The sequence below is a fragment of the Garra rufa genome, chromosome 19 (assembly GCF_049309525.1).
Source record: "Garra rufa chromosome 19, GarRuf1.0, whole genome shotgun sequence".
In the NCBI taxonomy this organism is placed as follows: Eukaryota; Metazoa; Chordata; class Actinopteri; order Cypriniformes; family Cyprinidae; genus Garra; species Garra rufa.
The window spans coordinates 5,017,274-5,039,950 of NC_133379.1; the positions used below are offsets into that span (position 1 = coordinate 5,017,274).

Consider the following 22,677-nt stretch of genomic DNA (forward strand, 5'->3'; position numbering starts at 1 on the left):
TTTACTGTTGTTGCTAAAAAAATATATCCTGTGATTCAGGGATTGTCAAACGCTTTTGGTCAGCCATAAATCTTTGACTTCACATGTTTATTCTAAGTGCACCAACATTTTAAATTAATATTTCAAAAATGTAATACATGTGCATGTTCACGGTTCTCTGTAGGTTGTCACATGACCAAGTGGTAAACGTACTCAGTTACTAACGTAACCTCGGTCAGTAACCTATCACCAAGGGGGCTGATAGGGGCCAAGACTCGGCCCAAACAAATGACCGTTCTCTAACTGGGAACACGTGCTGAGGGCCAAGAGCGTACAAAAAAGGAGGGCATACTGCCATAGTACTGTATTTAAAGGGCAAGTTTATTTAAGCAGAGAGGACCCGGGCCTGCAAGGCCGGGACATCCAGATTATAAAACCAAGCAAATGTGGACGGCGAGGCACAAATTTCTGCAATGGACACACCACTGGACCACGCGAAGCCTCTAATCGAGTAGGCTCTTACTCCCATGGGGCACTGTAGGCCCAAGGATGAGTATGCCAGCATGATAGCCTCTGCTTCGTAACCGAAAGCCCTTTGGTACGGCCACCGACGCATTCAAACAGATGCACCGATTGTCTGAATGAAGTGGAGCGCTCAATATAGCTCCTCAATGCCCTAATGGGGCAGAAAAGGTTAGAATCTTGGTCTTGCTCTGAAGGAGGAAGAGCCAAGAACATACATAATCAGAGTCAAGAGCAATTTAAGCACATAGCCCTGTCTTAAAAGTCAGAGGGCGAAGGTCAATTGACTGTAGCGGCTCAAAGGGAGGGCTCTTCAGGGCCCTCAACACTGCAGGTAGATCCCATGAATGGACGGGGACAGGGGCGAGGTGGGTTGAGTCTCCTAGGACCCTTCAGAAATCTAACAACTAGGTTGTTCCACTGACCGGCCATCTATAGGAGCGTGAGAGGCTGCTATATAGACCTTGAGCGTGGAAGGAGAGCGACCCTTCTCTAACATCGGGTCTGCGCTGCGGGCAGTACACCAGGTGGAGAAAAAGGACCATTTAAGGCCATAGAGCCATCTCGTGGACGGTGCTCTAGCCCAGCGGTTCCCAATTCCAGTCCTCGCGACCCACCGCTCTGCACATTTTGTGTGTTTCACGCATCGCTTCCAACGTTTGTTCTATTCCAACGTTACTGCCCTTCGAAGTGGACATCACAGGATATTCCGCCATTATTCATTAGTTCAAAGCGAGCGTATGTGTTCCATTTGAAGGTCATTAAAGCGTGCGAGAAGTAAATTTAAAATGCATTTATTTACAGATGCACTTATGTCACACTTCTCTAGTAAGTTTCATCTGTGTGTGAAGACGCTACATGCGGTGACATAGCGCAAATATGTGAATGAATGTTTCGAAGTATAGTAAACAGATTTCCCCCGCTCAGGGAGCAATGAACACTTTGCAGGAACCATGTCAATCGGATCGCAGTTCCTGCACGGACCTCACTTCTAATGAGCTGGTTATCTGAATCAGGTGTGTTAACTAAGAGAGACATGCAAAATGTGCAGAGTGGTGGGGCGCGAGGACTGGAATTGGGAACCGCTGCTCTAGCCTAAGAGATGGTATTTAAGACATTCTCAGGGAGGTTTACAGGCTCCCATCGAGAGGCCATAGGTGCAGAGCCCACAACTCAGGTTGGGGGTGCCATAAGGTCCTGTTCGCCTGAGAAAGGAGGTCCTGTCTCAGGGGAATGGGCCATGGGGCTGCTCCAGAACTTAGCTGTGGGCTCTGCACCTATGGCCACTAACAGGACTTTTTGTTTCTGGTCCCTGATTTGCCTGACGCCCTGTGGGATCAAGGCGATCGGGGGGTAACGCGTAAAAGGAGGTCGGGCCAGTCATTTGCCAATGCATCCTGGTCCTTTGAGAAATAAATTGGACAGTGAGAGTTGTCTTCTGAGGAGAAGAGGTCAACTCTTGCCCTGCCGAAGATCTCCCATATTCTCTGAACCATTTGAGGGTGGAGCATCCACTCCTCTGTGGGGACATTGCTCCAAGACAGCATATCTGCACCTTTGTTTTGCCTGCCTGGTACATGCGTTGCTCTTAGAAAATGCAAATTAAGTTGAGCCCATTCCAAAAGGCGCTTCAGCAGAGTGAAGAAGTGCCACGAGGAGAGATCGCCCTGGCGGTTTATATAGGACACCATTGAACTGTTCTCCGGAACAATATCCGTTGGCTGGGAGACAGTGCACTCTTGGCAAAATTGACCCTGAGTCTCAGGCAATCCAGGTGGCTGAGGAGGAAGGATCTGTGAGATATTAGCTCGTCCTTCAACTGGGTCAGAATGAGAACGGCTTCGAGTCTCGTAGATCAGCGAAGAAAGTCGCCCTACGGCGGAATGCCCGCTTATATAGCCCGCTAGCCCCGCCCCTTCTAACAGGCTTCATCACATTGGTTCATCTGTTTTTATTCACTGCACAAACCAATGGCTGTGGAGTAGAGTGCGGATCGGGCCGCATTTTTCTGTCCGAGCCCGGCCCGAGTCCGACAGAGCAGTAACCGAACCCGACCCGAGCCCGACAAGCATTAAGATATTTATGTCCGAGCCCGATCCCAGCCCGACACAGTTAAAATCTCTTTTTACTCATACTAATGACACATGCACTTTTTTGTGTGGAAAGCCCGCTTTTATTAAGCCACTGTAAAAAAAAGCGTTCGGAAATGTCAACAGATGAGAGCATCAGTGCACACTGGGCAAAAAGCGCCGTTATAACACGGGCGCACTATCGCGCTGAGGTGACCGAGCCCGACCCGAACCCGAGCATCCTTTCTAAATATCTGTCCGAACCCGGCCCGACCCGTCGGGTTCCGTCGGGCTCGGCTCGGGTATCCATCCTCTACTGTGGAGTTACACTGGCGTTATTGAAAAATGCTCAAGTCTCTGAGGAAAATTTAGTTTTTCCCACATAGCGTCTTATAACAGTAGTACGAGTGAATTATTGATAAGGAACAAAATATTTAGTCTTTATTTTTAATTGTTTTAATTTTACACTTTTTGTATTTTATCATTTTTAACATACAAACCCCAGTTTTATATATACTATTTTATTTTAATATTATGATTCAAAAATTGTACATGTTGTGTGATGCGTAAAGTCACAAAAGCAACAGATCATTTTTCACCATATTATGGTATGTTTCAATAAAAAATAATAAAAAAATAGTTGTCGATTGGCAGATGTTAATGTGAGCTTAGTTGTTCATAAGAAACAGGCAGGGTTTAATTAAACTAAATAATCTGAAAAGTCCAGCATATGTTTCATGAAGAATTATGAGCTCATAAAAAATATATATATATATTATTAAAAGCCCAAAAGCACAGATGAATACATATAACAAAAAGGTAAATTTCCACTTCTTGTTGACTTTAAAAGCTGGAAAAAAAATTCCAGTTCTCAGAACACATGCCTTGTAAGTAGACATGAGACTATTGTGGCAATAGAAAACATTTTAATACATAACTGCCTCGACAACAGATACAATAAAAACACGTACCACAAACAGTCAAGATTGTGAGACGAACACATTTAAAACTGTTACATAGGACCAGTGGACTCGTGTTCCCAAAGACACCCCAAACCTGAATCTAAAATGTATTCCTTACAGAAAAATGCTAAAAGATAGCAGTTTCTTTTGAAAGTTCAGATTTTAATTTACATACATGCTGGCATATTTTAAAAACATAACCCCACAGTCATGTGTACCAATAGTGTACCAGGGCATTTCCTCTTGTCTCAGTAATGAATAATTCTTGAACCTTTCTAGAAAATATCAAAACATTTCTAAAAAGGACTGAGCATATTAAAATGCCGTGAGTCTTGTATGCCGTAAGATACACAAGCGCTGGTCCCATGCTTAAAACAATGGTGTTTTTAATACTGTAAAACAAGATAAAATTTTAAATTTTCAGCTGATGGGAGGAATAGAATCACATCTGGAGTCCTGAAACGTTGCAATGTCATGGACTACAGAGCAGAACAGAATCTGAATTAGCTTGTTTGCAGTTCCCAATGTCCCTTTAGATTGCATGAATCATTTGAAATCATCGATGTAAAGAACAGGAAAGAACAATATCTGCTGGGTGGGATAAAAACAAGTGTGTCATCCACTAGATTTTGGTCAGTGCTTGTTGTTGGTTTCCTCCTGCGAGGAGTTGGAGATTCCGTTCTGATTTTGAGTGGAACCGGATCCCAGACCATATAGCCGCCCACAGTACTTGGCATCATCAATGTTGTCTTCAAAAAACAACTAAAGACAAAACAGGAAAGCAAAATGAAGGACTGATCAGCTATAATCCTATTTTTTAACCAATGGTCTCATCTGGTCAATATTAACCTCTTTCATGCGGAAGAAAGCCATTCCAGTGAGTAGCGAGTCTGAGCCAGCCTGATGCTGCCTGCCGATCCTTTTTAGCTCCAGCTGGTCTGCCACCTCCTGAAGCCCACCCTAAACACAGCAAAAATCACTGATTTGTTTTAAAACAATAAAAGTAGATAACATCTGTACACGCCAGGTTATAGTATTTTTCATACCTTAAGGTTTTTGCAGCTCTTCATAAGATATTTGACGTCATAAATGGCTGGGAAGAAAAGGTTTAAAATCTGAAAGAATTCATGTTCCTCTTCTGGTAGCCGAGAATCTGTGAGCAGCTTCACCAGGTAACCAAAATCATACCCACTAGTAAGGACAGAGAAAATGCATGAAAACCTTTTTAGAACACAATAGATGTGCCATTCAACATACACCATATTTTTAAGAATACAAGTCATGTTTATTATCTGAAATACGCTGACTTATACAGTATGTCACAAAAGCGAGTACACCCCTCATATTTCAGCAAACATTTTAGTGTATCTTCTCACTATATCTACTATAGAAATAAAACTTGGATATATTTTAGAGTAGTCAATGTGCAGCTTGTATAGCAGTATAGATTTATTGTCCCCTGAGAATTACTCAACATACAGCCATTATTGTCAAAATAGCTGGCAACAAAAGTGAGTACACCATAAGTGAACTTGTCCAAAGTGTCAATATACTGTGTTAGCACCATTGTTATCTGGCACTGCCTTAATCATACTGGGCATGGAATTGACCAGAGCTGCACAGGTTGTTGCTGGGATCCTCTTCCACTCCTCACAGAGCTGCTGGATGTTAGACAGAGGGTGGTTCTCCCCCTTCCGCTTGAGGATGCCCCACAGGTGCTCAATAGTGTTCAGGTCCGCAAACATTCTTGGCCACCCCATCACCTTCAGCTTCCTTAGCAAGGCAGTTGTCATCTTGGTGGTGTGTTTGGGATCAATATCATGTTGGAAAACTGCCGTTCTGCCTACTTTCTGGAGGGAAGGCATCATGTTCGGCTTCAGAATGTACAGTGCATAATGGAATCCATGTTTCCCTCAATGAACTGCAGCTCCCCAGTACCAGCAGCACTCATGCAGTCCCAGACCATGATGCTACCACCACCATGCTTGACTGTAGACAAGAAACAATTTTCTTGGTACTCCTCACCAGGGCATCGCCACACATGCTGGACAACATCTGAGCCAAACAAGTTTATCTTATAGTCTCATCAGACCACAGGACATGGTTCCAGTAATTCCTGCTCTTGGACAGGTTGTCTACACCAAACTGTTTGCGGGCTTTCTTGTGAGCCAGCTTCAGATGAGGCTCCCTTCTGGAACAATGCCTATGCAAACCGACTTGTTGCAGTGTGCAATGCTGGCAGCACTCATGCGTCTGTTTTTTGAAGGGTTTCTGCACCTGACACACAGAACAAGTGCTCAACTTCGTTGATCGACCCTTGCAAGGCCTTTTCTGAATGGAACCTATCTTGGAAAACCTCTGTATGACCCTGACCACTGTGGTATAACTCAGTTTCAGTGTGTACAACCTCTAATAGCCTTGGCCATCTTTGTGGAGAGCAACAATTCTAACTCTCAAATCCTCAGAAAGTTCTTTGCCATGAGGTGCCATCCAGTGGTCAGTATGAGAGAATTGTACTTAAAGCACCTAATTTGAACTGCTCTAATACAAGATACACAACTTTGTATGGTCCTGTCAACAGACAAAATCAAACATGATTAATAGGACATGTGGCTTTGCATGGTTAAACAACATACTGCTGTTATCACTTAGGGTGTACTCACTTTTGTTGCCAGCTATTTTGACAATAATGGCTGTATGTTGAGTTATTTTCAGAGGACAGTAAATCTATACTGCTATACAAGCTGCACATTGACTACTCTAAAATATATCCAAGGTTAATTTCTACAGTTTTGAGAAGATATACGAAAATGGTTGCTGAAATGTGAGAGGTGTACTCGTGAGGTACTGTATTAAGCAACTGTAAAAATATATGGATTTATGTGGACTAAGAGAGGTGCATGAGCCCAAGTTTATTTGTATAGTGCACTTCTTTCAACACACTGGTATATTTAGTTTGCCATTAAATACATTTGTTTAGACTTAGCATTTATAATTAATACACTTGGATTTCCCTACACAGATTTTGCATCAGGTTTAAGTTAACTCACTGCACATACCAGCAGAAAGCCAAAAATATTTGTCTAAACAGTGGGAAAAAAAAGCTTTTGTTTGAAATAGTTTGAAGAGCTAAAATCATTGAACATATAACATTTTTTGTCTGCGTCTGTGCAGATTTCATGCACAAAACATGGATAAGCTACAAGTAAACAAGAAGCACAGCATCAAGTTCTCTCCTGAATTAAAATTTCCTGATAATTTAATCACCCCCATGTCAACCAAGAGGTTCATGTCTTTATTTAGTTGAAAAGAAATTAAGGTTAAGGAAATTCCAGGATTTTTTCTCCATGCAGTGGACTTCATTGGGGATCAGCGGGTTTAACCACAAACGTTTGTCTTGCACTAGCTCTGCGATGCACGTCTACGACTTCACACATTACGTAATCACGTTGGAAAGGTCACACGTGGTTAGTTCTTTGTATGTGTACTTTAGATCAAAAAGGTAGGATAGGGCGAAAAACTATTTCATTCTCTCCTCCTACTTGCAAAATCACCCAACATCATTGTTTTACATGTTTTTGTAAAAGGTGTTTGACTTTCTTTGCATGTTCGCTTTGCAAACACTGGGTTGGATTTTTTCCTCTAAGTCACAAGTGACCTTTCCAACGTGACTATGTTTTGCATGAAGTCGTGGACACAGAGCTAGTGCAAGAAGAGCATTCGTGGTTAAAAGTATATTAATTTTTTTTTTTTTTTTCAGAAAATGACCACAAGTTTCACTAGATAAGACTAGATATTCCTCGGCTGGGATCGTGTAGAGCCCTTTGAAGCTGCACTGAAACTGCAATTTGGACTTTCAATCCGCTGATTCCCACTGAAGTTCACTATATGGAGAAAAATCCTGAAACTGTTTACCTTAAAGAATTTCTCCACTTCCAGAATAAAAAATTCCTGATAGTTTAGTGCTCAACGGATTAAAGGTTAAAAATGCAGTTTCAATGCAGCTTCAAAGGGGTCTACAGGATCCCAGCCAAGAAATAAGGGTCTAATCTAGCGAAACGAGCTGTCATTTTCTTAAAAAAATAAAAAAAATAATAATAATAATTGGCATTCATACAGTTTTTAACCACAAATGCTCGTTTTTCGACCTGCACAGAGAATGCATGCACGTGGCAAAGCTACACATGACGAGCATTTGAGGTTAAAAAAAATTATATAAACTGTCAATTTTCTTTATGAAAGTGAACTAATCCTTTAAAGCTGCGTTTTTAACCTTCAATCCGTTAAGCACCATTGAAGTCCACCATATGGAGGAAAATCCTGGAATGTTTTCCTCAAAAAAACTTACTTTCTTTGGGACTGAAGAAAGAAAGAGAATAACATCTTGGATGACATGGGGGTGTGTAAATTAAATTATCAAGAAAAATCTTTTTTTTGGAAGTGGAGTAATCCTTTAATTTCCTTTCAGTTTCTCTCTCTAGTATAAAATCACTCCATTATAACATCAGGAGTTTCACCACCCTGATTTTTTTCTAATTTATGCTCTCAAAGTTTAGAAACTAAAAACATCATCCACAGAGGAGGTGTATTCAAGTAGTTATGTGTATAAATTGCATGTTTGATAAATTAATTGATCTGGACCAATGATTCATTTAATCTATTTGTTACCTGTGGAAAGAGAGCCACTTGACATTTTCACAAAGCACAAGGCCTGATGTCATCAGGAGCTCTGCGAAGTAGAGTGTGTCGATGCCTTCCTCCTCGTGCTTCTTAAACTGTAGCCCAGAGTTCTGGAGGAGATCTATGGAATCCTGGGAGTACATGTCTTCTCTGCAAAATACAGGGCCAAACAATACCCACCATTACTACTAGCAGTATTACTGGCAAAGGCTAAATCTAAAAATACAGTGGTTTCACGATGCGTCATTAATCGGCCATATTGGCGGCACTGAACATAAACAATGCCACAGAACTGAGCAAAACTTCCATACGTTGCTAATTATTGCTGCTAAAAATCGTTAATTATTGTCATGTTTTGGGCTGTACTAATTGGTCAGACCAGGAAAAACATTTGGAGTACTATAGACTGCCAAAAGTTAAAAATCAATTGTAAAAAACTGTCTGAACAACAAAAGGCGTTTGTGGTTCACCCCAAAGCTTGATTACGGCTGCGGTTAAATGCACTTCCATTTTCAAAAATGTATACAAAATGGATGTACTCACAGTGAGTTATGTTTTCAGAGCAGGACAAAACATCTGATATATTGAAATAGATCTGTGCATTAGTTTGAATGCAGCCTGTTAAAGCTGCCACTGTCATAAAGCATAGAAACTGCAATTTTACATGTTGTTAAAATGTAAAGTTGTAAAGATGTATCGGAACAGCAGAAGAATTAATTGGGGAAAAAATGTAGATCAAGAATAGTTTTGGAATCATATCGTGACTCCCAGAATCTGAATCGAATCGGATCGTGAAGTGCCTGAAGATTTCCACCCCTAGTCTTAAGTAGCACAGGTATATTTGTAGCAATAGCCAAAAATACATTGTATGGGTCAAAATTATCGATTTTTCTTTTATGTCAAAAATTAGGATAATAAGTTAAGATCATGTTCCATAAAGATATTTTGTAATTTTCCTACCATTAATATATCAAAACTTAACTTTTGATTGGTAATATGCATTGCTAAGAACTTCATTTGGACAACTTTTTTCTGGACTATTTTCTCAATATTCAGAATTTTTGCTCCCTCGGATTGCAGATTTTCAAATTATTTATTCAGATTTATATGTATAAATCTCAATTTAAAAAAAAAAAAACTGACCCTTATGACTGGTTTTGTGGGCCAAAGTCACATATGATTTAGCAGCTTCCACACATTTATTTCTGTGGTTTAGACAGCATAAATTGGCACAATAACATTTTCAGTAATAAAAATTAAGTTGTTTACATCCAAGTATCACCATTATGGCCATGCATCGAGGTAACTGGAACCCTCTATACTGGAATAAGCAAAGGAAGAGCAAGTAATGTCGGACACCTACGTTAGATTGAACTTGAAGTTAAACTGCCATGTTGTGGTTCCGGGTGGGTAGTCTCCATCTTCATTCATAAACGTCAAGCCCAGCTGGATGATTTTTAAAAGGTCCACATTGCACCTTAGGAGCTGGTACTGGTAGTCAACAGTACTACGGAACTCTCCAATGGGACGAACCACCACACCGGGAAACTCTGTGTCCTGACATACAGATAAAAAAACATACAAGTATAAATCAGATTGTGCAAAGCATAAATACGCAGCACATGTTTTTGGTAAACCATTTATAAAGGACTTATGTATTTCAAAGAAGCCCCCTTTGCTCACCAAGACTGCATTTACTTATCAAAAATACAGTTTAAAAAAGTCAAATTGTGAATTGTTTAAAACAGCAGTTCTTAATCCTGGTTCCCGTGACCACCCTCCCATATTTTGAACATCTCTCGTTTAATGCACCTGACTCATATCATCCTACATACCACATATTCACTGCTCTCTAGTCCCTGCATATGGGAAATTGGCTTTACTTCACTTAAGAACATGGATTTGCACTGCACCACTTCCTGCAGTGTCATCACACTACAGAAGTGTGAAAGGTTTGCAAGGACCAGGGGCCAGTTGTTTAAAAGTAATCTGATTGAATTTTGGCCATCAGATTGGATCAAATCTTGAAAATGGGTTGCTCAAAAGAAAAAAAATAAATCAAAAACCTAATTATGATCTGGATTAAATCCTCAGTTTGTGTTGTTCAAAACATTTTAGTAAGATTGGGACACTTTTGATCAAAAAAAAAAAAAAAAAAGATTATTCTGATCCCAGCAGAAGGGTGGATTTCAGAAACAAATGTAATAAATCTTTAAAACTGGTCCAAAAACATTTTAACATGCAATTTATCCCCAAATACCCAAACAGCTGTCAATATCAAACAAAAATATTAAAGTTTTTTTGTTTTTGTTTTTTAAACACTGATTGTAAACTACATTGGCACAATTGTCAGAGACCGACCAATCAGTAGTAGTTATTTGTGTAAATGCAATGCAAAACTAGAATGCAAATCACTGGCCTTTTTTTCTCATCACAATGTTCCTTTTAGAAACTCCGTAGAGCACTAGTAATCTAGATTTGGAAATCTGAAAAAGTGTGCATCTGGATCACGGTGATCATATCCAATTTTGCTTTGAAAAAAAAAAAAACAGCACAAAAGAAAGATGGATTGCCCGATCCTGGATAGGGAAAATGTGAGATTTACAAACCCAAACCGTTCTGATCCAGATTAAACTTTTTGAATAAATGGCCACAGGATTACGAACTGCTCATTTACAAGAACATCTATTTTAATACATATTAAAGGCAGCAAACATTTTTAGCAGCCATTACTTTGGTGTCAAATTATCCCTTTAGAAAATATTTATGGTGATTTGGGGTAAGTTAGTACAACAGACACTTTTTTCCGTAAGGACACATTAAACTGCAACAGTCTGGGAATTTATAAAAGAATTTATAAAAAAAAGTTAAGACAATGTAGAAGTAGAAAAACATAAAAGTAAAACATAAGTAATGGCTGCCAAAAATTCTGAAAAATTTAGTTTCACACCATTACTTTTATTTAATCCATTTCTGATCAAACAAATGCAAATAAATGCCTTGGTGAGCATAACTTTTTTCAAAAACACTTAAAATTTTTGTTATTTTAAGCTTTTGACCAGCAGTGCAGATTAACAAATATATGCTATTTGACCTATAACACGGTTTAAATTGTCAATTTGATTATTAAAGAACTTTTTCTAATGTTATTAGCAGACAGAAAGATCAACACAGGTGCACACACCATGGCAATGTAGTTGTAATTTTGAATTATCTGTCTTATCTTCCTCATCTCCTCCTCCACATTGCTGGCCCAGACCTCACAGATAATCTGACTGGTATCTGCAAGTGCGGCTGGCATGATGATGATGAAGGCTGAGGAACTGATCAAGTAACTATCCCAGCAATCCTGAAGCTCTCACAGGCAAAAGAAACTCTGCAATTAGAAAAAGAAAGAGCAATTAGGATAATGAGGTTTGAATCAGCGAAATATTATTTAATTTACTTTTGAACTAGAAATACAACTGAATAATAATGAAATACTGCTGAATATCAATTTAAAATTAACATGCACGTTTCCAGACCCAAACAAATAACTAGCATTAGCTTAGGTTCGAGTCTATATAGGCATTTATACTAAATGTAACGCTAATAATAGTGGAAATACTAAAATACTAACACATATTAACTAAACGTTTATGAATAATAATTCAACTTAAGGTTAACTCTACCCAAGTATCTTCTAATGAATTTCCAATATAAGCGGACATTAACTAATTTGATGAAACATTTTAACTGTTCACAAAAGAAGTCGCTGATGTGATATAACAGCAATTTAACCATGATTTTGTTTGGATGTGTTTGATATTAGCTTCAAATTGTAGCATGTTTCTTTGCTGTCGCCAAACATATTAACAGAAAATATTTGCATTACAGCGAGACTATGAAACGCTACTAAACAAATATTATATAACAAAAAGCAAAGTTTCAGATGACTGCTTACCTGGCAGGAGTATAGTTGTGAAATGTAGATGTAAAGCCGCTGTACAACTAGACAGCTAGCAGCGACTCTAAACACACACACACACAGCGCGCTGCTTCCGGTCCTGCGGGATTGTGGGAAAACAGCCGCCAAAACTAAAGCCTTTCAATCATTGGAGCAGAATGGAGAAGAAACCAACGCACAAGCCAGTGTCATTAAATTACTTATAGAGCTGGGTAGTGACTGATAAAATTTAATCTGAATTATGTAATCAGATTCCAAAAAATTAAATGCTTGTAATTAGATTCAATTACATTTTAAAATACTCGTAATCAGACTACAGTTACTTTTCTATTGATTTCATGGTTACATGTTATTTACACAATAACATTAAATTATTCATAATGTATTGATTCTCCTGTATTCCTCTTTTTCAACTTTGAAAAGTTTCTAAAAATAGCCTACTGCTTATATGCATTTATAAAGTCATCAGCATTTGACTAATGGATTTACAAAAATCATTTCAGGTTTAAGAAGTGTTTCAACATTGCATCAACTACTGATGAAAACATTATTTTTTATTTGAATTATCACTCTGTAGGGTAACCATGTATTGTTATGTCATTAGAAGGCTTTTGTCTTTCAAACACATTAAAATGCAAAAATTCACAAACTTTTTTCTCATCTAATCCTCTTTTACCTAATATATTTACTTGAAGTAGCCCAGGGGCCTGTTTCAATAAGGAGGTTCAACCAACTCTGAGTTTAAACTTGAACTCTGAATTGACTTACCCTGAGATGGGAAACTCTGAGTTTTTGGTTTCAGAACAGCTGAACTAAGTTAGTTCAATCCACTCTGAGTTGGTTTACTCTGAGTTTAGTGCTTGCACCATGACTTTGAAAAGCCCTGATCAATGGAGCTCCGAAATTATGATTCACCATGGCAACAGCTCCCGCCAAAAAGACCTCTGCATACTTCGAGCCAATGCTTAACTTTAATTCTTAATAATTATTAAGAATATAATAATTTAATTATTAATAATTAGAATATCAAAGGTAAAAACTGGCAGAATGGTAAGTTACTGAACTATTAATTTTCATGGTATCCCACAGGCAAAAAAATAAAATAAATAAAATAAAATAAAAAATAATAAGAAGAATGAAACAGCTAAACATGAAGTATAAAAACATAATTCAACCAGGTAAAGCTTTAAGCATAAAGGGTTCATGGGTGTAGGCTACATGATTTTACTAATATTTGACATTAAAATATAATTCTGGGTCTATTTCAATTTGCAGCAGCTTTTTCCACATAGGCTAATGCTCTTTTCACATAATTAAATGTTCTCTAATCCAAACAGATGCATTTCTTAATTAGAGTAATTAAATGAACATTTGACGCCTATTCAGCCAACAGCAAGAAGGCTCAGATGAAGAGGAGATGGAAGTACTGGAAGAATATTAAAATCCAATATGAAAAAGAATAAAAGTTGCATTTGTGCATTTAGGAAAAAAAGATGGCTGTGGTGGTGGTTATATATATACTATATAAAAAATAATAATCTTATGTATGAAAGGACATGCCGTTTTTGTCACTTTGACAGTGTCTGCATTATGAAAATATGTGCAATAAATCAATGCACCTAAAAAATGCTTTTCTACTAAGTGTTATCGTCTTGTTGTTTCCAATTTTAAAAAAATGCAAAGATTCTTAAATCAAGATGCATTTCTAAGAAAAATGTCAACAGCCAACAGGCCAAATTTCAGTTTCAATGCAGCTTCAAAGGACTCTACATGATCCCAGCCAAGGAATAAGGGTCACTGGAAACTTGTAAAGCCCTTGAAAAGCTGTATGAAAGCTGTATTGAAACTGAAATTTGAACCTTCAACCCATTAGCTCTCATTGAAGTCCACTATATGGAGAAAAAATTGAATGTTTTCCTCAAAAACTTTAATTTCTTTTTGACTTGCAGAAAGAAAGACATGCACATCTTGGATTCCATGGGGGTGAGTGAATTATCTGGAAATATTTTCTCTGGAAGTGAAGTTGTCTTAAGTGGAATATATATTTAATTAAACAGTCTGACTGTTCCATGTTCTTCATCATCAAAGTATTTTAAATGTAATTGTGCTAAATATAATATATATTATATTCTTAACAACAACAACAAAAATGTAGCTAAAAATGTAAAATGTAAATTTTATATGGCATTTGTGCAGACTTTGTATTTTGTCTTTTAAATAAAACTTCATTTTTCACCTTGAGCATGCTTTGACACTTTATTGAAGGTTTTTTTTTTATTGTAATGATTTGTAAAATAACAGTGTTTCTCTGTAGAACATTTAGTGCTTTCACTGTAATAATCTAGGTAAAATCTGTCAAATAAGGGTTTTACACTGTAAAAAAAATGGTCAAATGACTGGCAGCTATGGCTGCCAAACAAAAACCATAGAATTAAAGTAATATATCCTAATTGAATCAAGGAAAAAGCTGTAAAATAACGTGTGTTTTTTCCTGTAAAACCTTTAATGAAAATCTCTGTAAAATTACTGTTTTTGCACTTTATTTCAATTTTTATTTTACAGTGTACATAAGGTGTTTATTTAATCTTTTAAATTGTTTTCTTATTTTGCATATTATCTGCCAATTGGGTAAGAAAAATAATCTTGTTTCCATTTGCATTAAGATTATTTTTCTTATTTTAAATAAAATGCACTAAATTTACATTCCAAAACACTCACTAAGAAAAGCATTTTTGGAGCATAAATGAATGAATGATGTATTTAAACATCACTTACACTTTAAAAAGGGGGAGGAGACCGAAAGAAACTCTGGGTTTACAGAAGAAAACCTGCTCCTGACCAGGTTTGGTTCACAGAGTAAGTTACCAAGGTAACTGACTCTGAGTATAAGTTACCTCTCTTTCAGAAACAGGCTTGACTTACCCGCTTTCTCAGGTTTGATAAACCTCCCATTCTGAAATGGAAAACCCAGAGTTTCCCTTATTTCAGGGTTGACATACTAGTTTTCACTTAACCTCCTTTCTGAAACGGGCCCCTGATGTTAGTTATGGTCACATGACATGCAGGTAAACAAATACAGTGTTTCTTTTTTTAGTGTTTCATTCTGATTGATTTAATAATTACATTTTATTTTAAGATTTTTATGACTTAATTCATTATTAGCTTTTCACTACAATCACAAACCCTAGTTTGGGAAACCTTGACATAATATAAAGTTTAATGCACTTTTAATACACTGCATGTTGTTAAAAACAATGAATGGAATACATTTTTCTTTGTATTTTTATACCAATATACAGTACCCTCCACTAATATTGGCACCCTTGGTAAATATGAGCAAAGGTGGATGTAAAAAAATAAATCTGCATAATTTATCATTTTAATCTTTCATTCAAAAAATTCTCAAAATTCTAACCTGTCATTGAAGTGAATCAATAGAACATGGGAGGGAAATCTCATTATGAAATAAATGTTTTTCTCTAGTTCACGTTGGCCACTATTATTGGCACCCAATTATTGCAATGTCCTTTTCCCAAGATAACAGTTCTGAGTTTTCTCCAACAATGTCTAATGAGTTTGGAGAACACCTAACAAGAGATCAAAGACCATTCCTTCATACAGAATATCTGTAGATTCTCCAGAATCTCTCTCTTCCCAGCTTCATGTTGGTGCTTCTTCTCTTCAGTTTCTATACAGGGTTCAGGTCAGGGAACTGGGAACTGGGAAGGCCATGGTAGAAGATTCATTCTGTGCTCAGTGACGCAATTTTTGTGTTGATTTTGATGTTTGTTTTGGATCATCGTTCTGCTGGAAGATGCAACCATGGCCCATTATAAGATTCCCAACAGAGGCGGTCAGGTTTTGATTTTTTATCTGCTGGTATTTGATAGAATGAAGCCATGTATCTAAACAAGATGTTCAGGACCTCCGGCAGAAAAATAAGCCCACAACATTAAAGACCCAGTATTTTTAACCGTGGACATGGGGTACTTTTTTATCCCTGTCTGCACCAAAACCATCTGGAGGGTTAGCTGCCAAAAAGCTCATTTTTAGTTTAATCTGACCATAGAAGCCAGTCTTATTTGAAGTTCCAGTCATGTCTGACAAGTGAATATGCTGGAGTTTATTTTTGGGTGAGCCAGGAGGATTTTTCTTGAAACCATCTGGAACAACATGTGGTTATGTAGGGGCTGTTTGATCATTTTATTTTAGGCTTTCTGACCCCAGGACTCAACAATTCTCTGCAATTCTTCAGCTGTGATCCTTGGAGAGTCTTTGGCCACTTGAACTCTCCTCCTTATTGTGCATTAGGATGATATAGACACACGTCCTCTTCTAGGCATATTTGTAACATCTTTAGTTGTTTGGAACTTCTTAATTATTGCCCTGATGGGGGGAATGGAGATTTTCAGTGCTTTAGCTCTTTTCTTACAGCCACTTTCTATTTTGTGAAGCTCAACAAACTTGTTCTGCACATCAGAACTACATTCTTTAGTTTTACTTCTTGTGATGGATGATTAAGGGAATTGGCCTCTGTGTTCCTCATATTTATAATCCTGTGGAACAGAAAGTCATGACTGGACACTTTTATACTCCTAGCCACCCTGGTGTGCTAAAAAAAATTGTAATATTAATGGGAATATACTTTAGAGATATTTCACTTAGACAAATTTCTAGGGGTGCCAATAATTGTGGCCAACGTGAACTAGAGAAAAACATTTATTTCATAATGAGATTTCCCCCTGAGTTTCCATCATTTTACTTAAAGAAAAGGTTAGAATTTTGTGAATTTTTCAAATTAAAGGTCTAAAGGATAAACAATGCAGATTTATTTTCACAGTCACCTTTGCTCTTATTTACCAGGGGGGCCAATATTAGTGGAGGGCACTGTAGTACAAGATTATCCTATTTAAATCAATGCAATAATTGAGACAAAAGTAATCTAAAAGTAGTCTGATTACATTACCTAAAATGTGTAGTGTACTGGATTACGTTACTAACTACTAAATAGAATCTGCAAAATGTTAATTATTTTACAAAAATAGGAGGTATCATACAAAATGCATTTTTTTTAGTACTGACCTAATTAAGATATTTCACATAAAAGATTTGTAGTGGCCACAAGAGAAAATAATAGTTGAATTTATAAAAATGACCCCATTCAAAAGTTTACATACCCTTGATTCATAATACTATGTTGTTACCTGAATGATCCACAGCCATTTTGTTGTTGTTTTTTTAGTGCTTTAGTCCTTTGTTTGTCCTGAACTTTTCTGTATCTGTATCTGTAGGGCAGAACTAAATGAAAAGAGTCGTCCTCAGTGTGAAAAGATGGATCTCAAAATCATAGTCATTGTTGGAAAGGGTTCAAATACACAAAAATGCTGAAAAATCAAATAATTTGTGGAACCTGAAGTATTCTTCTGAAGAACAGCAGGCAGTTTAACTGTTTAGGACAAACAAGAGACTCAACTATCACTAAAAAAAGCAGCTGTGGATCATTCAGGTAACTATACAGTATTAGAAATCAAGGGTATGTAAACTTTTGAATGGGATCTTGTTTATAAATTCAACTATTTGATGTGAAATTAATGAGGTCGGTACTAAATAAAAAACTAATTTTTGTAAAATCATTAACATTTTTCAGATTCTGCAAGGTGTACGTAAACTTTTGACTTCAACTGTAGATACATGTTTTTATAGATAAATGGCATAAATGGAATTTGCTGAAATTTTTTAAAGATATTACTTTAAGTAACTGTACATAATAGTTGGAATAGTTTCAGGAACATGATGGTACAAATACAAACACACAAAACATTATAAAGATTAGAAGAGGATTTTTTTTTATATTTGTTGTGAAACTACAAAACATACTATTGTGCTGGTGATATATTTACAATTCTGGTTGACAGTACAGTGTCGATGATAAAATTCACAGCTTTCAGAAGTCTCACAAGAAAAAGAAAGACAGCACACCCAAATCACAAAAGTGCAATAAATACAAGCTGTACTTCTCAAACCATCTCTGTGTTCAGATCAGGTTCTTTTTTCATCATTAATACAAGATTTAAAAAAAAATTAAATGCACTGGAGTTTTCTAAACAAAAGTCCTACTGTGAACAATAAACAAATGAATCATTCATAACTACCAGCATCAGATACTGACAGCATTTCATGTTTCCTTGTGATTATTTTGAGCAAGTGTTACATGATTTATGCATGGTTAGACCAAGCGTCTAACCAAAAAATAAAAAAGCCAAATATTATGTCCTTATGAACCTCAGAATTGATAGTTGAAGAGCACCTAATCAATCAAGACAACTCTCTCCAACACATACTGTGAACGGTAGATACTGTACGACCAGTTAAAACATAAGACATTGTTCGAGTACTCTCAGAATGAGACAAACTATAGTGTTTCAAACAGTATAAATTTAAAGGGGACCTATTGTTTCTCTCACATTCAGATAGGCATAAATTCGTAAAAACTGTAAATCTAAAAAGCTCTGGTAAAAACAAAAATAAAAAAGTACCTTAATTAAAAATGCCAATTTGAGAAAACGCACATCACGCAGCACCACAACAAACTTGAGAGAGAGAGCTGGGATGTAGTCTGTTTGGCAGTGTACTGTCTTAACTGGGTCTAATCTGCTAAATAATACATTAAAGAAGAGAAACAAAGACAGAGAAATGTTTGTACTCTAAAAAACTGAGTTAAACAACCAAGTACAATGGCTTTAAAGTGAAAGCTATATCATGCATCTATTTGAATTAGATATTTGGCTAAAAGCTTTGGGAAAGCATTTCAGTTGGGTCTTATATGTTGCTTATAATGCGCCGCCAAAAAATAAATGTGCGATCTCCATCTCCTAAACCAATTTTAGGCAAAATTACAAAGGAGAAGAAATTAGGTTTTCATAACAAGAGTGATAGTACAAATTCAGTTCTGTCTGCACGCCACTAGGTGTAGCAAGAGACTAGGCCACATTCATATGTGCATTGCAGATGAAGATGGGCTGCTGGACCATCCGTACCAGACTTCACACTAGTGTCACACATTGTGATATCATTTTGGAGCATATCACAGCCCGTTTAGTCCATACGGGTACATTTCTGCAATATAATGTGTTCAAATATTGCTTTTAAAATTCCAATGACATATTAATTGCTCTTAGGTTGAACCAAGGACAGTACATTCAATATTTCCTTGAGGAACAAAGACATAATGAAGCACATCTCATTAAGAACATAATTGTACGTGGGAAAGCGTACCGGTGGGGGGAACTGAGCGAATGCAAAACAAAGATGTCTAGAGCACGACTCATGAACTACATCTCAGGCTAATACGATAGAGATCAACCAAAGATTTCACGTAATGTGAGCAAAATCCATGAAATTGGGCTGGTAATAGCAATGGTTAAAATAGGCCAACATCTATGTAAAGTTTGCATCAAATAAAGGGTCGTATCAATTGGGGCTTTTTTAAAGTGCTACATTCAGACTAACATCTTGGCCTGTGATGCAAAGCTATTGTTCAAAAGGGGTTTGAATGACATGGTAGAAACATTCATAGTCATCTATTATCAAGATACTTCAAAAAACTGATTAAACTGAACATTTTGCATGTAGAGTTTAGTGAAATTCAATATTAGATTAGCATAGAGGGAGCGCTCATTTACAAAATGCAAATCACCAGTGACTCCCTCCGTATGAGGAGTCTCCAAATGTTACACAAACGGATCTCTGCAGTGGCGTGCGATACATTATTAAGTGTTTACAGGGAGAGATGGGAATTATAAACTGCGTGCCTTCACAGCTTTCAGTGCCTTAGATGTGTTGACGTTTTTTTTTTTGCCGCAGCAATTAAACAGTTCCAAATTTCAACACTGTTCTTTATAAATAGGCCAATCTCACAAAATTGGTCCAGGTCATATTTTTCTCCAAATTCAAAATATGAAAAATAAGAAATTACAATTACAATTAAAATTATATTGATTGTTTCATGACTTATATTTGTATTATTTTAGTCTATATAAATATGTAAATTATAATGTTTTTACAATTTATGTATTTTTATAAGAAATTATATCAACTGCAGTTATACATTATAACAGTATTTACTTTATTGAATTTTACTTTTTTTTAATTACAAAAATAGTAATGAGAGAGAAAAATAAACCATTCTCATTACAGTAATGCTAAAATACAAAAAAGCTTTTCTTACTTTGATTTTTTGTTTCCAGACAAAATATCTAAAAAAATTTTTTTTCTAGACGAGCAAAAACTAGTCGTTTTCAGAAAAAAAAAAACAAGTCAAAATTAGGCGCGTTTTTGCTTGAAACAATGGGGCAATGGGGTAAAAAAAATATTTTCTGTTCGAAATACGATTTTTTTGCTTGTTCTAAGCAAAAACGCATTTAATTTTAACTAGAAAATTTTATTTTAACTAAAAATTTTTTTTTTACTTGTCTAGAAAATCCTTAATTTAAGAATTTTTAGATATTTTGGCTGGAAACGACATACAAATTTTTGCAGTGGCAAAGTGCAGAGTCTTTTCTTCAAATTTATGGAAAATGTGCTTAATTCTCATCAAAATAATCTTATTCTTCATAATACCGCCAGATGTCAGTTTTATCTCCATGGAAACAGCAGTTAGTATGGATATCTTCTACACATCATCAGCTGGTAGGTCAGGAATGTTTATCTTTGCCCTGGTGAAAAAGGCCATCTTCTCTCAATAATTATTTTTATGGAAAATGTGCTTAATTGTCATCAAAATAATCTTACATTACAAATCATTTTACTGATTTTAAAATAGAATTTCCTATTTTTCTTTTGTTTATGGGGTGAAATATGATACGTTTTGTGAGATTCAACACACCAAATACTCCTCTAGTACTGGTAGGTAGCAATTCAAATAAGCTTTGAGAGAGGCAGAAACTGGCTTTGACATAAATGAAATGATGCTACCATTTGGTTCCAGTAGCTTTTTAGTCACATACAAAGCTGTGTTTGTAATCTAAAGCTAAAATGTTGAGGGATGAGAAGGGTGTTTATCGATTAGAAGAGATTCTAACCAGTAGAAATGAAACACTATTAGAACATGCCACTGCAGGAACTAAAACTGGAAGTTAATTAAAACCTAAAAAGACGCTTAAAGTTTTCTAAAGATGCAACAAGAGCTAGTATACGGGATAGTACGATCTTAGCGTTCACAATGTGCTTTTTCTGCTTTATTCTCTATATTGATGCCTTTTTCTATTAAAGTGCATGAACTATCTGAAATTCTACCTGAGAGTCTGTGGAACTAAGTGCAGTTTCTACATCTTTTTACGAATATTTGCACTAATGTGTCTTCTTTGCATGTGCAATTAACAAAACGAACATGGAGAACTGTTAGCAATCAATTTAGTCTACTAACCGGTCTAGTTAACTCATGCTTTAGATTCATGCTTGCTAACATCTGTAACCGTTTACACATTTGCTAAAAAAAAAAAAACTCCTGTTGAACTGTTGAACATAAATGTGGACAGATGTGCTTGTTTCAGAGGGACGTGACTGGAATAGCAGGATTTATGCCTGTTCATTTTGTCCTGAACCCTTGTGCTATGAACAGAAGTAGTACCGTAAGTATCTGTATTCACATCTTCAAGAGTTACAGTAAGCAGTTCTGCCCAATTAGCAGAGCAGTATGTTTCACACTTGTTTCCAAGACGAACTGGTGTTTTTGAATGACCAGTAAAATACCTAGTACAGATACCGACATACTCTTATTAGTAACAGAACATGGCGAAATTAAAAAATAAATCTATCTAAAAAAAAAAAAAAAACACGGATCTATACAATTTCAGTTTTGAGTTAAAACCCAGTGTTTTAAAATTACATTTCTTCTGCCCAACATACATTTTCCTGTCACACCATTCTTCATTCTTCATAATACCGCCAGATGTCAGTTTTATCTCCATGGAAACAGCAGTTAAGATGGATATCTTCTATACATCATCAGCTGGTAGGTCAGGAATGTTTATCTTTGCTCTGGTGAAGAAGGCCATCTTCTCTCTATGAGAGATACAACAGACAATAAGTACAGCTTGAAAGTGAATGGTGTCAGATGTAAAACAATAGAAGGGTTATGACTTGATATTAGCTGTTCCAAATTGTAGTGTGCTGCCTACCCAGAGCGCATTTTAAAAATGCACTCCAGATGTGATTGAACTCTTAATTGGAACAAATCAAAAGAGTTTCCATTTGAGTTTAAGATGTTGACTTAGAAGGTAGCTGCCTATGTAACCAGTAGACAGCACTGCAGCTCAGTAGATTTTGGAACAGAGCAATTTGTCCTCTAATAACCTATGCTTAGGATAATGTTTAGGATCAGTTCAGAAACAGTGGTCTGAAAGGGTACACTCTTAAAAAATAAAGGCTCCAAAGGGGTGTTTTTGCATGCCAAAAGAACCTTTCAGTGAACAGCTCTTAAAAGAACCATTTTGAAGAGCATCTAAAGAACCTTTTTCCA

The 22,677-nt window shown here is 36.6% G+C and overlaps 2 protein-coding genes across 2 annotated transcripts in view; both read right to left on the reverse strand.

Moving 5' to 3' along the window:
* Positions 1-3,003: 3,003 nt before the first annotated feature.
* On the reverse strand, positions 3,004-12,256 carry cnot8 (CCR4-NOT transcription complex, subunit 8). Its single transcript, XM_073824663.1, has 7 exons — positions 12,156-12,256; positions 11,397-11,588; positions 9,576-9,769; positions 8,201-8,362; positions 4,579-4,723; positions 4,382-4,492; positions 3,004-4,294 (listed from the first exon to the last, which is right to left on the reverse strand). Exons 2-7 carry the CDS (start codon positions 11,511-11,513, stop codon positions 4,166-4,168), a joined length of 858 nt encoding a protein of 285 aa, XP_073680764.1. The 5' UTR covers positions 11,514-11,588; positions 12,156-12,256; the 3' UTR covers positions 3,004-4,165.
* A 5,728-nt stretch (positions 12,257-17,984) lies between these two features.
* Positions 17,985-22,677, reverse strand: part of wwc1 (WW and C2 domain containing 1) — a 47,700-nt gene continuing 43,007 nt past the window's right edge. The window contains exon 22 of the mRNA XM_073824635.1: positions 17,985-22,220. Within this exon, the coding sequence (XP_073680736.1) occupies positions 22,154-22,220 (67 nt within the window). The 3' untranslated portion in view covers positions 17,985-22,153. The remainder of the gene's footprint in view (positions 22,221-22,677) is intronic.

What these genes read in the sequence shown, in the direction of transcription:
- cnot8 (XM_073824663.1), bottom strand. Translation starts at nt 11,513, where the DNA reads ATGCCAGCCGCACTTGCAGATACCAGTCAGATTATCTGTGAGGTCTGG. An exon ending in ATTACAACTACATTGCCATG is followed by an intron (nt 9,770 to 11,396) that starts GTGTGTGCACCT and finishes TCTGTATGTCAG; the next exon opens with GACACAGAGTTTCCCGGTGT. An exon ending in AACTTCAAGTTCAATCTAAC is followed by an intron (nt 8,363 to 9,575) that starts GTAGGTGTCCGA and finishes TGTATTTTGCAG; the next exon opens with AGAAGACATGTACTCCCAGG.